At 38.1% G+C, this 18,118-nt stretch overlaps 2 protein-coding genes across 2 annotated transcripts in view; both read right to left on the reverse strand.

The window, feature by feature from the left end:
• LOC136854575 (cerebellar degeneration-related protein 2-like) overlaps nucleotides 1–18,118 on the reverse strand; it is a 484,848-nt gene that overhangs the window by 379,384 nt on the left and 87,346 nt on the right. The window lies entirely within an intron of this gene.
• Nucleotides 8,185–16,233, reverse strand: LOC136854577 (uncharacterized). Its single transcript, XM_067130957.1, has 2 exons — nucleotides 15,860–16,233; nucleotides 8,185–10,679 (listed from the first exon to the last, which is right to left on the reverse strand). The coding sequence occupies exon 2, from the start codon at nucleotides 10,550–10,552 to the stop codon at nucleotides 9,176–9,178; it is 1,377 nt and encodes a 458-aa protein (XP_066987058.1). The 5' UTR covers nucleotides 10,553–10,679; nucleotides 15,860–16,233; the 3' UTR covers nucleotides 8,185–9,175.

Genomic DNA, 18,118 nt, shown 5'->3' on the forward strand with positions numbered 1-18,118 from the left:
AAAGCGTTGTGACTTTTACCATTCTGGAAAACAGATAATCCTCCGAGATACAAGCAAGTTTATTTTCGATTTAACAATGAAAAAGGTAAAAAACAATCTTTTTTTGACACTCCTTTTACCATATTTCCTACAATATCGATATCATTCTTTAGTATTCTTCATATTACGAGTATATTAGTGTGGTTACATTTTTCTTGAATTACCAGGATAGAACTCTAGGCAATAGTAGTAGTAACAATGGTTTTCGAACGATTTCAGAGCTAGAAGGTATCAAGTGTTGCAATTAATTCATACGCAGCAAATGTTACACAACCATGATGCATTTATTCATTTCTGAACACCGTCGCTCAACATTTACCTATTTCTACGAATTGTGTATAGAAATCATCACAGCATTTAATATTTCTAGAGTTCTAGCTCCTTTCATAAGTGTTTCCACTAAACTGTCAATACTCACACTAAAGCAATCCAACTTACCTCGGGGGGAGACATATTTCTTCCCAGATGTCCAACTCTCGTCACAGGGCTTATAAGATTCCTACTGAAATGCATAATTCGACTGTATGAAGCTATTTTATTGTTATACAATTATCCATACAAGATAAAATTTCTCATGCTATTATTTTAATATAACATGTTTCAAAACAGTCCGATTATGCAAGACCAGCGTACGGTCATGTACTTCTTACCTCTTGAATGATAAACAGAACTGCTGGTAAAAAAAAAAAAAAAAAGACAATCTTTTAGGAAATACCCCCAACGTCAAAAAGAATTCCCTTGAGTATTTATGGGATTGTGAATCATGACTTAAGGAACCAGTACAAGAAAGCAGTCACAAAGTTCTTGAAAGCAATGCCTAAAATACCCTCTGTATGATAAAACAAGGAGGCGGGTCATTCACTTGACAGAGTGACTTCATTTCAATTCTACTCTACCGAGAAGAAGTTCGTCCCGCAGAAGCTCACTTTTGAAATCAAGATTGATGAGAAGGTGAGAGTAGACCGACCTAATACTCAACACTAGCTGAAATCTCGGTCTTTCAACTTTTGAGCACCTTATCCATGACATACTAGGAAGTGTTTTATAGTAGGAGGATAGTAATGTCAGGTGCAGGTTCTTTGCAGCGTCTCTTCGGCTCCTAGCTGCAACCCCTTTAATTCCTTTTACTGTACTTCAGTCATACTCTCCTTCTTTCATCTTACTTTCCAGTCTCTCCTGACACATGATTCATAGTGCAACTCCGAGGTTTTCCTCCTGTTACGCCTTTTCAACCTTTTTACTGACAATTTCCATTTCAGCGCACTCACCTCATAGGTCCCAGCGCTTGGCCTCTGGCCTAAATTCTACACTGTATTGTATTGGGTAAGGATCCATTATATTTTTTGCACTCAGCAACGCCATCGTGGCTCCTTGATAGAATTAGGAACGAGTGTCATGCGCGAACTTAAGAGGTTCCAAAAATTATGGTTAAAAAAAAAAACCGGTAGAAGATTGTCACACAAGAATTAGGAATCTTGTTGTAATTCTTTAAATCCCATACGACAAGCTTCCAGATACTGCTGACAACCATTTTCCGTATATCAAAAAAAGAGTAAAACCGAAGTTCATTTAACTGTTATGAAAAGGTGCTTTAATATCATCAGAACCAAGCATCGTCAAATGCTCAAAAATATTAATTACGCGCAGTGTTACTAACAGACCGTCGTGGGGGGCATAATGCAAGGTAGACTAATCAATAGTGTTACTTTTGCAGGAGTTCGGCTTCGTGCTCCTCTGACTACACCGCTGGCTTAATCTGCTTTACTGCGGATCTCTATTAATCATTCTTTCCGAAATTCCATTCTTTTCTATTAAAGGGAGACTTTAAAATTAATTTTTCCTTTGGTCTATCTCATATAACTGTATGCATTTTTTTTTTAAGATTTCTGTAAATGAGTTACCTTTCTTTGAAATGACCTTAACTCACTTTAGATCGGCGAGATTTGTATGGATTCCAGATAATATTGTTAGTCCATCCAGTGCTCATTTCCGCCCACTACAGAATTGTTAAGATTTCTGTATATGAGTAACCTTTCTTTGAAACGACCTTAACTCATTCTAGATCGGCGAGATTTGTATCGATTCCAGATATTATTATTAGTCCATCCAGTGCTCGTTTCCACCCACTGCAGAACTGTTAGCGAGCTCTAAATATATTGCATACTTTTAAGAGAGTCCTGTTCCAGTCCTCTCCTAGTTTTGAATTATTCATGAAATTCTGGAGACCTTTTCTTGATGAACATAATACACCTAAGAGGGCTATGAGGGACACATACTCTGAATACCTGACAAATCCCCTAACAAACCCTTCTTAATCAACGGCTTTCTTCATTTACACGATGCATTCTCATCACATGCCTTCATGGAAGATCTTAAATGCACTTACACTTTGACATTTTTTAGCCTCTGAATTTTGAGGCATTTTTGCAAACATCCTTTCTGGTAGCATGGCTGGTATTGCTGTAAAATGTTGTCTCACCCAGTATCAGTTAAAAATCCTTGTGGGAAAGGACAGTTTCAACGTTTCATTCCCAAATTTGGATTTCCAAGATTTCATTGAAATGGAAAACATACCCACATATATCAGGAAATTATGAAGTTCATTCATTGTACAAATCTGTCGTGCTTACCTAGATCCGCTGAGTGTGATTCTGCAGCTCATAATCCTCTGAATCTAGTCCTGTCTGATCAAGGTCCTGCCCAATATTCTCAGTTCCAGCAGTCCATAGGGTAGTTGCATTTTTAAAGACTGGCAGAGCATCGGGTTAATTTAATATTCTTACTGAATTCCTCAAGAAGTATGCAAGCGGACTGGCTCTGCCATCTTTTCACCTGACTTAAATCCCATACTTATCGTTCCTGCTGGAAACATGCTCCGGTCCAGCCAGTCAATAAGAAAGGTGACTGCTTCAATCCTTCCAATTAACATTCTATTATGTTAACTACTTCTACTGCCAAAGTATTTGAAATCTGACTCACCTCTCACTTTCCTGCACGCTCTGAGTTCATCTCCCATCGGAGAATTACTGCTATTACCTCGAAGCACTTAATCGAGTCTGGCATAATCTCGTTAGCAAAGGATCACACTTACTTTCATCTCCCCTTTGTAAACTTATTTCCAGTTTCCATCAAACTGTTTTATATCTGTTGTTGATGGGTCAAACATCCACTCTCTTCCCTGTCACAAGAACTGCTCCTCACTGTTCTAATCTCATTTGATATCTGTTCTTGTTGACTGGTCAACATCTGCTTTTCTCCGTTTCCTATACCATCCAATTTTTCAGTGATTTATGAAGTTTTAACTAAACTACTCACTTTCCTCTGTATTTTGGGTGTCCAAGTTGCTTCAAAGCTTTATTTGTGATATCACACTACTCACTGGTTAAACATGCCTCTAACAATTGGGTGTATTACGCTGTTATGATGATAAATTCTTTTTTCATCTTAATTACCTCTGTTACCTGCCGCGTTTGGGTGCTCCTCCTTTGGATTTCTTCCTCTGTAAGAGTGAATCCAAGATAATTTCTTCACTGATCCCACCTTTGCTTCATCTTCTAAACCTCCTCTCCGCTTCCAGGTGATTCCCCTCTCCTTTCTATAAGTACCACTTTGATCTCCGTGTTATTCAGCTCTCTGTTGTGGGCTAGTAACAAACCCGCCAGGCTACTCCTTCCCACACTTACTCCGTAAGTCAGTAATCCTAGTATCACATGGTTCATCAACTGCTTTTCTTCTACTGCAGTGGTTCTCAACCTGGGGGACGTCAGCAGTATCCAAGGGGGGCGCGAGCCCTAGGGAAAATTAAAAATTCTCTAATTATATTCGTTATTCTCTTAAGAGTGGCTAAGAAGCAGTGTCAAGAATCTCACTAATTCATTCCCAAAAGAATAAAAACACCCTTCTCTTTCTCTTTTCTTTTTTATTTTCCTTTAAATCTGGAAGGGAATTTTACTCATAGAAGCAAGGGGGCGTGGAGGGAAGGACCAACTTTTAGAAAGGTTGAGAACCACTGTTCTACTGCCAAGCTTTGGAATTCTCTTCTTGCTTTTGTTTTTCAAGATCCTTATAACTTTTCTTCCTTTTGAGGACAGACCTATCGTATCCTTCATGGTTAAGCTCTAGCGGTCTCCCCCCCACCTTTTTTTGTCCTCTTACTCGTGTTCTCTGAACCTGGCCAAGAGAAGGACTTTGATTGACAGCTCTATCAGGCATTACTCATATAAATCTGCAGTATTATCTTTTCCCCAAAAAAATTTCACTAATACTATCTTTTAAAGATGTTTACCTGTAAGATCAGTATCTGTCTCACTAATCTTATCTCTTCCAGATGACTAATGATTATGAGCAAAAGTGATATCATTATTTCTTTTGATTTTATCCTCTTGATTTTATCCTTCGGATGGAAGATTACTGGGGAAATCAATATATATATTTTTTTTTTTTGACATCTTTTTCTATGCTTGACTACCAAGACATTTATTTCTACATCTCCAGAATGCTGGACTGTTTGGGGAATCATTATCTTCATCTCATAATTATCTTTTCCAGAGACACAAGTATCAATATAAATGTCCTCTTAATTTAGCTCTTCAAAATGCTAGATTGTCAGGAAGATCAATGGCCTCATTCCAGCGAGCTTTCACGACATCTTCATCTTATTGACAAAATTCCTCAAATTCGTGGGTTTTTTCCCCAACAATGCACATGATCCAACCATCGTCGGAGGATATCCTTGTGCCACGTAAGTAGGTTCTCACGCTGCCCTCCTTGAGCCGACAGACCGGCACCTCTTCGGCGACACCTGGATCGCACCTGGCTCTCGGACCGTGGTTCTCACGCCATACCCCTTAGCAACACATCAAGCCAGCAGGGCAGGCGTCGATTTCCGTGACACGCCTGATTTTCACGTATTCGGAAGACATAAAGTCTAAAATAGAATGCATGTGCATTATTAGTCTGTTAGTCACTATGTAAATTTCCTGGCTGCTGACTGGTCGGCAATTCATATAAATACCACTGTAGTTTGTTAATCAAGCATCCCTTTAAGATGAGACTTCTCGTCTTAATCATCCTGCTAAAGTGGTGAGCCAGGAGCGAGATAAGAGACTTCCAGGAAAGGCCATACTTTCTCCTGCTGCTGCTTACACATCTGGAGCAGCGCACCAGAAAATGCTCAGCCGGCAGTAACCCGTCACACTGAGTACACAGGCGCAATGCTACCTTCTCAAATATAGTTGTGTGCGAGGCGGGAGTCCAGGACGTCCATTCGTCAGTCGAGACTAACTTGGTTTCTTTCGATTGCTAACAAAATTTGTGGGTCAGATATTCTGTATGACAACTTTCTGCTACCATCTCCAGAGCCTCTACCTCTGCGTAGCAGTGTCAGCATCCATACTTCTGTAGAGGTTACCTTGCCAGTAGCTGTATATGCATCAAGTATAAATACATATTTCTTTGGATGATTTGTTGATCTGTGTCTTTCATCCATACATTATTCTACTTCTGCTTTTTCCCCTTTGGATGTTTAATTTGAAACTCTTCCATTACCTGATGATCAGCGGCTCAAATATCACTATCTTTTCTTTTTGGCGTCTGTTATACATGTCCAGAGGATCGATGACGTAAACTTCTTGTCATATTCTTCCTATTGTCCAATTATCAGTCTATGTAGTTCTGATATATACATACCAAACAGCTACTTGAAAGTATTATATTTTACCTTCTAAGACAGGTCCATCCATTTTCCTTTTCCTGTATCCAAGACAGTGTCACACAGCGATTTACTTCCAACAAACTGACTTTTGACCTGAACCATCTTACCCAAAGTATAAGACAAAATACACAAAGATCCTAAATATAGACAGGATGTGTCCTTTATTTGCATAAGTGCTTACGCTATGTATATATACTCGGGTACCCTGGTACAACAAAGAAAAAAGCTACCAGAACTGAGACTACACATATGAATGCTCTCTGAACGTTTCAAGACACTAGTTATCATCCTCACTGGCATTTTCATGAGGCTTTAGACATGTCATGAATTACTTACCAGTTCTGTGGACTTTCACATAGATCCCCATCAAGTACAGGGCTTCTTGGACCTTCCTATTGGTCTTCGTCCTGCTGCTTCCAAACCCACTACTCTCTGACTTTGTAAACACTGCTCCTCTACCATGCTAATCTCAGAGGTTTCATACTATTTTCCAGCCTCGAACATTTCATCTCTCGACAAGCTCCTAATTTGTGTTGACGTTTACCAGGCACTTTAGCCGTACAAATGGCAGATTTTTATTTTTCCTAAATATATAACCCACCACCTTTTGTAAAATGGACATCCTTCTCACAGCTGGGCCAATCATGAAAGCTTGGCAACAAGGTTTTCAAATTTGGCAGTCTTTCCCACGGGGTTTGGGCTATTACACACACGCCTCTCACTTCTGCCAGTTTCAGTGGCAGCAGGGCTGTTGAAGAGTGGTTAGAGATGGGATTACAATTAAGGACATCAGGTTTGTATACATAGGAAAGCTGGAAATTATCTGAAAACTTTACCATTCGTTCTTATTAAGATATATAAACCCTCGTCTTTTAATGGAGTCTTAGCTCTTAGGCATGAGGATGTCTCAACTGAATATAGAATTTAGGCCAAAGGCCAAACACTGGGACCCATGTGGTCATTCAGCGCTGAAACAGAAATAGACAGTAAAAAGGTCTGAAAGGTGTAACAGGAGGAAAAACTCGCAGCTGCACTGTGAATCAATTGTTAGGAGAGGGTGGAGAGTAAGGTGGAAGAAAGAGAATATGAAAGGAGGCGCTGTAAAAGGAACCAAAGGGGTTGCATCTAGGGGCCGAAGGCAAGCTGCAAAGAACCGGAAGTAATGCCCACAGTGCACCGCATGAGGTGCACTGACGGCACTACCCTGTCCCAAGATAATGATTAATGTTGAACTCACACCTGGAGATGTCAGTCTCTCGGTCACATAGGTGAGCAGAGGGGGAAGACCAGACCCCCTGCCAGAGTGTGGCTTATTGTTACCTAGCAAGAAAAAGCAAGACCAGCTAGAAAGGTCACATCAATCAATAAATTTAGATGATAAGCTCTAAAACCCTAACCCTTCTGGTGGATGTGAGGATGGAGGGAATTGCATCTACAAACTAAGGCTTCAGATAAGACGCTTGGTTGAGTAACTCACCTGCGTTTCAGGATTTTTTGTTATGCCTCCTTGTAATTCCACTTTCCTTTGGAGCTTCCTTGCTTTGATGTACGCAATAGCTGCCCACATGTCCACTGCACAGAGAAATACAGGCCCTTACCAAAGTTCGCATTTTTCTTCAGTTCACTATTGGGATGCTCTTCTTGACCAGTAGCCCAGCAATAAAATTAGATAACTAACATGATGAGTGTGTCTTATCTTATTAAAGATAATCAAGGCCTCATACTTTTAACTACAACTTCAGTTATAAAGTAAGCAAGTGCGTACAACTTCTCCAAAAATATCTCCAAGCTATGCTCATCCGTTCTGATACAGTGTCTAAAGGAAAGCATCAGACATCTGGGAAATAAGAAATTTTTTTTTTTTGTTTTAGGACGAGTTTTAGAAACAATAAAGCTATGCGCAAAATAATGACAAGAAGGGCAACGAACCAAATTCTACTAAAGTCAGCAAATGGAAATTTAGTCAAATCTTCTGACCAAGCTCAACTTAAAAAAAAAAAAAAAGGGGATCATTTGGTCACGTACTTTTGCAAATGATGATGAAACTTCCTTTGGAAGTTATAAGGAATTCAGATAAAGTATCAATGGGAATGTCTAAAAGAAATATCGACAAAGGAACTACAATAAACATTAAACCCTAGTAAGAGGCCAGGTTCTTAATGAGTCGAGGACTTGATCAGTGAGAAATTATGGCCTTATGGTGTTAAAACTGTATGAATGTATGCATATATATTTTACATATATATCCTACATATAATATATATATATATATATATATATATATATATATATATATATATATATATATATATATATATATATATATATATATATATATATATATATATATATATAGATATAAAGTATATCTTGTGTGAATTCAACTTTCAGAACTATTACTAAAGGCTGATTTGCTGTAACAAAAGATCACCAATTATTTTGTTTTTATTTACAAAATTCTACAAAAACGTATCAGTACATTTAATCTATTTGTCACAATACCTAATTTTACTTCTGAAACTCGAATGATAACATACACATAATATTGAGAGAGGGAAGGCGCTGTTTTGAGATAGCACCAATTTCACCATGAATGATAAAATGCACTTTAAGTTACGATGGGCATTTTGAATCTAACTCCTTAATACCACTTCCATAGAAAATGGGAAACCTTTATGTAGTTTAACCCAAAACTGCTATACACTCGAGTAAAACGTTAAGATTTTGACAAGAGATAGTCACATCTACAACTCTTCATAATAACAGCATACAGTGTTTAGCCATATTAATTGTTAAATATAAAGACAATAGATTTATGCAGTTGGATAACTGTATGCTCACTTAGAAGTCCGCGACATAAGACTTATGAAGTTATTTTACGAAAATAAAACGACTTAAACAGATTATAATGGGTGGATGCCTCAACAGAAAGCTTTATAAAATACAATAATTTGTTATTATCAGCTCCAATTACCTCTTCAAAACCATGAGACTGAACAAATTCCCTTAAGTAACAAATAGTGGACATCTTCAGATAGCACAGAAAGATTGACAATTTGGACACTAAGATGCCACTGAACAAACGTACTTCATTAAAATACGCATTTGCGAACTTTCTGTACAGCTTTGTGCTTGCATTAAGTTAAGGACTCTTCAAAGAGATTAATAAAATTTTTAACATTTCTGTTTAATAGTTTTGTTTTCAAATAAACATTTGTGCTTTACGTGTCAGAAGTTTTAAAAAAAACAGGACGAACGAAAAAGTAGAAATACCTGCAGGTGATCCAAGCATTAAAGCATGTCCTGCAATGTACAATGTCCTTTTAAACATTTACTCATATATCGCGTAACATATTTGAGCTATTTTTTTTTTTACCAACATTTACAAGTAGGTTCTTTGCGAAACACCAGAAAACCTATACATTACGACTCCACAACTGTTGCCTTTTTGAGACTCCTCTGAGTGGTCTTTTTCCGAGCACCAGCGCGCTTCTCCTCGTCTGTCACAATGCAAACTCTGGGTGACGAGTCATCGGGAGGATCGTGAACTATGTAAATGGTCAGACTGCAATCAGCGCAAACTGCAGTCATTAAAAAGGTCACAATATTCACAGTAAAATCAGGAGGGCTTATCTTTGCATAACAGTTCGGGCATTCTGATACAGCATGACGCACTACGTAGTAAAATCCATTCGGTGGAGTCTCAACGTAACTGACACTTGAATTACTTTTTGAGGAATGATTTCTCTTTCTAATTCCAGATATCCATTCTGACCTTTTCCTCTTCCTAACTTCCTGTTTTTTCTTCCTGTTCTGTAGTCCTAAATCCGCGTATGAGTTCTTATTGGGCGAGTTTTTAGTAGGTGACTGACGAGGAGTCGCTGTTGGCACACTCTGACCTTGCACGTCACTGGACAGATTGAAGTTCCCTAACTCATTTTTCACTGAAATGTGCACCTGGTCATCAGCTTTCACTATATCGGGCGCAACCGGACCATTTTTGACATCCTGTGAGCGATCTCGTGACAGCTCATTCGTATTCGAGTTAACTGAAATATTATCATCATTGGCAGTGTGAATGGAATGTTTATCAACACTCTGTTCCTTTGTAACTGTGCTTTTTCTTGCTTTCGTCTTCTTACCACTTTGCTTGAAGCACGAAACTGCTTCTTTCCAGGGAAACTCGTTTTTCAGCGAATTCATCCCATTAACATAAGCCCTTAGGTGATGCGGTTTATCTATAAGTGATGCTCTGCAAGAAGTCCCATTTTCTAAATACTGATTGGAAAGATGCAATTCCAGACTTTCCATAGGATCCATAGAATATTGCAATACATGCTCACAGGGGTTATTTCTTTGTTTCTGTTGCACTGTCCACACCTGGAAAGACTGACATTTTTTAAAAACCACTGGGCATTTAAGGCAATATACCCCTCCAAACAGTAAATGTTCTGATAACTTTTCAATTTTGATTATCTTATTACAAAGGAAACACTTGAGTGAAGTCATGGGGAGTATTTTCTGTTTTTGGGGGGAGGACTTGGAACCACCAGATGGTGCATTCTTAACACAAGGTTTACTGGGCATTGTTACAGATGACTTTACAGGAGACTGCCTTTCTCTTTCTGGTGACTGTTGGGCCTGACAGGTTTTATTGTCACTTTTTTCGAGTGTGTCATTTTTCAACACCTCACTCTCAGATTTGCAGAATTCACCACTACTCTCATACTTCTTGCTGAGTGAATATGCCGAATGCACTCTCTGAGGAAACAAAGTTGTTGACTTTGTTAGATGACGCATCGTAACAACAATAATGTCATGCGGTTTAAAATGGACACTGAATGAGGGTCATTCTTCTGCTTCTCTTATTCATATCTTTGGAGGGATGGCTGATCTAGCTTTGTAGAGAGAGTACAGTGCAATTATCCTGAAAATAGAAAAGAATCACGAAAATGAAATAAACATGACAACTGGAATTATCCCATGCATATCTTCAATACTTCATAACAGCCATCACACAAATCAACAAGTAAATAATGTTAAAATTTTATTTTATTAACCTTAATTGCTAATTCGAATAGCCTAAGTGTCTTCCAAATTCTAAATGTAAGATAATATTACAGAACAACTTATACAGTATAAATCTCTAAATTACCAAATAGTGAAACATCCTACTTTCCCAGGGGACAACTTTGATCACTCAGTGAAATAATTCACCTTTACCTTTACTTTAAACCCAACTGCATTTTTAGAACAAATTTCAAGAAGACCCCAAACATAAAAATAAGCATAACCTCTACTATCTTTCATATCTATATTTCGCTGACCAACCTGTTTAAATATTATGCAGTAAGAGAATACGTCAAATGCCCTTGCATCTGAATCTAATGGTACTTTGTTAATCTTATTATTTGGCAGCTATGATCGAGACATTTATCAACGTACTACAACTGTTTAAATACCTTTAATGAATTCATAAATTCAATGTTACTTCAGTACACTATGAAAATTTCCTTAATACACCATGGTCTGACCAACAGCACAAATATAGCTAATGCTTACATTATTACTCTTGAATAGCTAATTGATATACAGAGGAAAGTCCTCAAAAACACCTTTCTTCTTCACAAAAGGAAAAAAAAAAAAAAAAAACTAAAAAATCTATGAAATGTCATGAAGTTTCAGTTCCAAATCAAGCAGAAAAAAATGTTTCACTTGAAGCAGTCCCACATATTATCATGGGTGATCCCAAACACCCGAGGCTCATCCTGCCGACAAGGGAAGCTGATCAATCTATTCATTGGTAAATTTTATACTGCTGTTGTTATCTAACACTGCATGGCCGTCTTCTTCTGGAAATGTGGCTCAATGCAAAATTCATGAATGGTTTGTAATGCTGAAGCTTTCCTCAGTAAAGTGAGCTGGTGGCAGAGTTGGAGTCCTTTATCTCACCAGTACTGGGTTTCAGCCCTGATGCCAAGTGTGCAGATTGATGGCCGTATCCAAAGAAAAATCCTTTGGTGATAATCAGGTGTCAGCTAGGTGCCTTTGGTAGAATGTTAATGTTACCAAGAGCCAGTACTTAAAAAGGACAGGCGGGAATGCTCAGGGATCTAGGCACAGATGGGAATTTTCAAACAAGCAGTTGACACTAGAAGACAAACTACAAAGCAGGCTACTTTACCATGATTCTGTTATTTTACTCATAGTAACCAATAATGTGTTAAAAATGACATATACAAGTCTTCTTCTTGAGTAGTCAGGATCCTGAAAATCAATTTAGGTGTCTTCTCATGCTGTTAATCATATACAAACTTTGAGAAGCCAAACTACGTAGCTGACTTAATTCTGCGACTTTCCAATAAATCTTCACACAGGAGCTGGACCTGTTTCTCATCCTCACAGCATAATTTCTTGATGGCACACAACTTCACCTTCTGAGCCAGAGGGTCGACCTTCATAAGGTGACAATAATGGTATTCACATTCAGCATGATATTTACCTTGTCTTGTCGCCGGTGCTGTTTGACAGCAGGGGTGATTAAACACCACAGTGGCAGGAGATGGCAGAATGTGCCACAGCTGGAGCTCAAACCTATACCTCCCATTTATACAAGCACACTAAAATCCCATCATAAAAGTATTACTAATACAAAATAGCTCATAGCAAAGAAAATAATATACATGAAAACCTTACTGAAGAGCTTCAACCTTGTTATTTTCTTAACTGATAACTGTAGGGCTTCACCCTTTCCTAGAATGTGAGTCATGTGTCTGGTGCTCGGAAATGAAGATTATGCTTGCTTACTACTTCATAACTAAAAGGAGTTTACGTGTTTATTATTGGGAAAGTAATTTTTAGCCTATTAGCCTAGTCATGGTACAAAGTCACGACGTCAGATATCTATTTGCAACTGGAACTACTAAGCACAAAAGAGCCTACAAAAACTAACTCAAAATACACTCCATATATACATAAATGGGCTCAATATATATATATATATATATATATATATATATATATATATATATATATATATATATATATATATATATATATATATAATATATATATACATGTGTGTGTATAAATATATATATAATATATATATATATATATATATATATATATATATATATATATATATATATATATATATATATATATATATATATATATATATTATATAACGGACAGATATGTGTGTGTGTAAGTGTGCGCAGCTACAGTAACTAACACCCACATCCCGGGAAATGCTGCTTTGCCTCGACAACTTTCTCCGAACATTTTATGACGTTCCCTCACATGGGACACCCTTGTACAATTCTCGAGTTGTGACATCAACTATCAACAGCAACCGGACATTCCCACTAAAATTGTCAACAACCTGATGTAAACTTGAATGATGTATAATAACCTTCGAAAACCGGGGTTTCCAGCAGTCTAAAACTATTATTCTATATATACACACGAAAAGGACAAATACGATGAAAACAAGAATATCTATAGCTAAAGTCGTCGACGAACGACAGTCAGTCTAGTCTCTGACCGATTACAAGAGAGAGAGAGAGAGAGAGAGAGAGAGAGAGAGAGAGAGAGAGAGAGAGAGAGAGAGTCCATACGTCAGGAAGTGAACTGCGCGCTAACGCCGCATGTCTCATTCATTAATCTAAACGAAGGTAACTGACGAACCAGTGAAAACTAAGTGAATCCACACAAACAAACAAAAAAATCATGGCAATAATCCGTTTTCTTTGAATCCATAAAACGATTTTCTATTGAGCGCGTCCAGCATTCAGCATTGCAGAATAACTTCCCAGGCCAATTTCTATACCCATGACAACAATACACGTCTCGAGGCATAACCAAACTATACAAAAATGTATGAAACCACAAACTTTGAACAACCACACCGTGTGGAGAAGCAGTGGGGTTCAATTACTAAAAATCTAGTTGCTAATTGACATTGTTCGGTAACAGTAACAATATCCAAAGGTAACACATCAAGATACTGACCTTTGTTCTGAATGGCTGCAAGTTTATGGCTAATGTAATCATTCCCTAGTGGATGTAATTACATAACGCAACGTCCTAGCCATAGTAACAGTGACAAATTTGTCAAAGAAAGTCTCGATGTTACAGATATGTTAATGGTGTCCTTAAAATATACTTTAATGTGATTACACTACATTCACCAATACTAACAAGCCATAGTAAGCACCTGTAGACCAGGCTGCAATACCTGTGGCTACAAATCCAATTTCTCCAAGTCCCCTAACAGAAATGAATTTCGTATGTATATATATATATATATATATATATATATATATATATATATATGTGTGTGTGTGTGTGTGTGTGTGTGTGTGTGTGTGTGTGTATATATAAGGTATACTTAATTTACATGACAATACCTGGCAAAGAAAATTTTCAAGATAAATAAGCAAGTGGCAGAGCAGACCCCTGTATTCAGGTTGTAGGCGTTCCCCTGATAGCAGCTGATTAGAGGTAATAAGTTAACCACAGATACTACTTTAGTGAGCTGAACTGGGCCCAGTTCTCAAGATTGGTCCATGAAGCAATGCAATGAAACCACAAGCACAAAAAAAAAACCCACAAAACATCACTTACAACCACTTACTGTAAGACATTGCTCTCAATCCCCCAATCCACAACAGCTGAGTTGCAGTTTGATGCCACAGATCTACACATAACAAATATACACAAAACAGGCGTCTTCAAAGATGGCTTTATGTTAGTTTTGTTCCTGGGCAAGTCAAATAGCTGCTCCTATCTATTCATTACTCACAAAGAATGTTACATGTGACTATTACAATGACACTTCCCTTATCACATGCTTTTACATAAGTCTCGAAGTTATATCAGTATAAGCACACTTGTAAGAACTACAGCAACTGATATATTTGTATATATATACATGTACACACACACACACACACACACACACACACATATATATATATATATATATATATATATATATATATATATATATATATATATAAAAATATAATTATATAACAAAAGTGTGTGCCATCCTTATCCACAGACTATAAATTCCTTAATTTACCAAACATTTCACTAGAAATTTCTTATTTTATAATTTATTTTAAGGAATATCTAATTTTTGCAAAATTTCTTACAGGCAAACTTGAGCTTCCTTCACATAATGTATAATTCACTACCATTAAAACTACTCACTGACATAGAAAGACACTCAAGATCTATATATGGCCAAATCCCATCTGATCAGTTGCCATCATGGATATTTCCTATCAAACAATGGGAAAAGCTGTCCGTAATCAGTGTTCGCTCTAATCACAACATACAAGTGGATGAAGCAACATACATGAGTGGGTGAAGCTGTGTCCTATTTATTAACACCCTTGGATTACAAAATTATCTAGCCACAGGTGTCCAATCCACTAGCAGCATACTTTGCTGAACCAACTAAAATTCTAATCCACAAATAAAGCACAACTGGGCAGGTTTCACAAAGATTTCCACTAGGCACTGCTAAACCACCTTTCTCAAAAATACACTTCACAATGTTTTGAAATTTTCTAAGCTCCAAAGTTCTTACAATTTCGCAAAGTGACATAATGTAACACTGCAACTTTCCTAATCAGAACACCAAAATTACTAATCATGATGGGACACTATAACAATTTTTCTTTTTCTTTTTTTTTTTACTCAAGTTTCAATCTAACTTGTGTTCACTGAAACAACAAAGCACTTCATGATATAAACAAACATAAGGTTTTCAACTTCAAAAACTTTGGCCAAATTCACTGTAGGGATGTCATGACTCAGTGAAGAGACTGGCCTGAGTTGACATATTGCATCAAACACCACTAAAGTATAAGCTGCATTCTATTGAATGTGCATGATATTGCATTAGTATACTTCATATTACTTATTAAACTGTCAATGCAAGCTATAACATAATAATATAATCAGAAGATGTGCTCCCTCCCCTAGGTACAGACCCATGGCACTCAGCTAGGGAACCCTCAACATATGCAGTATAAATCAAAATCAATTCCAAACACCAAAAGTAACAACATATAATATCGTTACACTCACCTCTTTATCCAGTGGAAGACAAAAAAAATACTTCAGAAAAATCCAGATAGTAAAGGTGCACCAGCACTACACCCTACCAATACCGTGAACAAAGGCAGACTGCGGTGCATCCAACATTTCTCGAGCTCAGCGACCGCCATTTCACCTTCCTCGGTCGCCCCAGCCAGCCAGGCAGCCGCCCAACTGAAGCCTCAATTTCCTCTGATCTCGTTTCTAGCTTTGGCTGAGTGGACAAGTTTTGGCTTGTTTGATATTATTTGACATGGGAATTGTTTATTACTACTGAAAACTAATATTTATACTACTTTTAATCCATAAAGTTTCATCTTTATTTGTTGAAGAACACTATGCACAGAACTCTCCAGACATTATTTCTGGGGAAAAGAGCAAGAGGATAAGTTTGACAACTTCATCTTGATGTATAAAAGCGTCATCAAGTTAAATATATGTGTAGGAAAACTCATAAAATGAAAGGCAAGAAAGGAAAGGAAAATCATCAGTGGCTGAGAATCTCTAACAACCAAGTTTCTGTAAAACACAAAACAAATAAACCGCATAGCAACGACCTTACAGGCTCCAACTCTCAAAGATTATTCATCGCTCTCAACCCTCCTCTTCCCACGGGTCCCTTAACCCTCCCCCCCGACAAAAACTCGCACGTTCACTCGCTACCAAAGGCTGCCTCGCCAATCAGACTCGAGGCAGCTTCACTTCCCCACACGTTCGACCCACCGAGATCCCCACCATGTGACTCCCTCCCACACTCTTCTTTCTCCCCCTTCCCCTTCGCTCTGCTCTTAACGGTTAGGTGCGCCAGGCACTCCATCCTATTCATCCGACCCCCACCTCCCCGTCTCCCGGACGCAGTCTCACCACGCCATTACAACCTTCTGGCTTCCCCACTTGTAGCTGCAACATCGGCACATACTTTCTCGATTTCTCACCATTTCTTTTGTGCAGAGCTCAGCTCCCGAGGGCAGCAATCATTTTGCTTTTCTCTCTAATCTGCGTCTGCATTTCATTCGATTTCCATTTACATACAGACAGCCCTCTGAGTCGCCTTCGAAGTCTGAACAGTCGCTAGGCCTCATGGACAGTCAAACCATTTTTTGGTTTCTCTTGAAAGACAGAAAAATGAACACATTCCCTCAGCATCGCAGGGGTGGTCACAATCATTTACTCTTCGACGGCAAACTTTCTTTATTACATTTCCTCAGAGAGTTTCCATTCAACACCACTAAGTTCCCCCCTGGCCACTCGGTCCTCAATATCATGTATATTTCGACCCTTCAGTTCAGAAGCCCTTCTTTAAAAGACCCCCTGTGTGTGTGTGTGTGAAGGAGCAAGGTGTAATCAATTTCGTGGCGCCGTGGATTGCAACTTCTAACTACATCCATTTTCCATCCACTAATTCATCCTTGGATGGACGCGACGCCTTGAAGTCCAACCTAATAAGAGAAAAAAAGTCTTCTCTTTTCCAAGTTTTACAAGACAGCAGTAAACGAAAATGCCTCTGGGTTGTGGCCTATTTTATTTTTCGCAGACTTATCTTTTGCAGCACTGCGTGTCATCTTGTGTATGTGACGCCCTTCGAAAGACTTGAGCAGCCTTTCCTCTCGGACCGGAATTTAGACAAGACTTCCACCATTATTGTTATTCATGGACCGTAAAAGTCTTTAGCCCTTGGGTCGCGCCAATTGCACTGATTAGAGCTCTGCACTGGCGAATTGCACATTAAATCGGATGTTAAATCTGTGATATATCATCATTTACGGAATAAGCCAAAGGTGACCGGAAAGAACAACAGCAATAAACGATGTATGTATATATACATATATATATATATATATATATATATATATTTATATATATTTTATATATATATGCTCTTCGTGGTATACCACACATTAAAACTTCCGATAAATTAATACGATGACATTTAATGGAAAATGGGAACGTCCCAGACTCTCGTAATTGGTTTCCAATTCTAAATTTTATGTAACTGCAACGCACTGTGTTCAGGCCTCTCTCTCTCTCTCTCTCTCTCTCTCTCTCTCTCTCTCTCTCTCTCTCTCTCTCTCTCTCTCTCATGACTATAATGGACAGAGGATAATCTTTTTCTTGATTATGGTTACAACGCATGGAGGATAATCTCTGGTGTTCTCTCTCTCTCTCTCTCTCTCTCTCTCTCTCTCTCTCTCTCTCTCTCTCTCTACACACACACACAAACTTCTGTCCCTGCGGTCTGCACTTAATGAA

The sequence above is a fragment of the Macrobrachium rosenbergii genome, chromosome 29, assembly GCF_040412425.1.
Source record: "Macrobrachium rosenbergii isolate ZJJX-2024 chromosome 29, ASM4041242v1, whole genome shotgun sequence".
NCBI classification, from domain to species: Eukaryota; Metazoa; Arthropoda; class Malacostraca; order Decapoda; family Palaemonidae; genus Macrobrachium; species Macrobrachium rosenbergii.

Bases quoted from the DNA above. Each gene is read 5' to 3' on its own strand.
- LOC136854577 (XM_067130957.1), bottom strand. From the start codon at position 10,552: ATGCGTCATCTAACAAAGTCAACAACTTTGTTTCCTCAGAGAGTGCAT.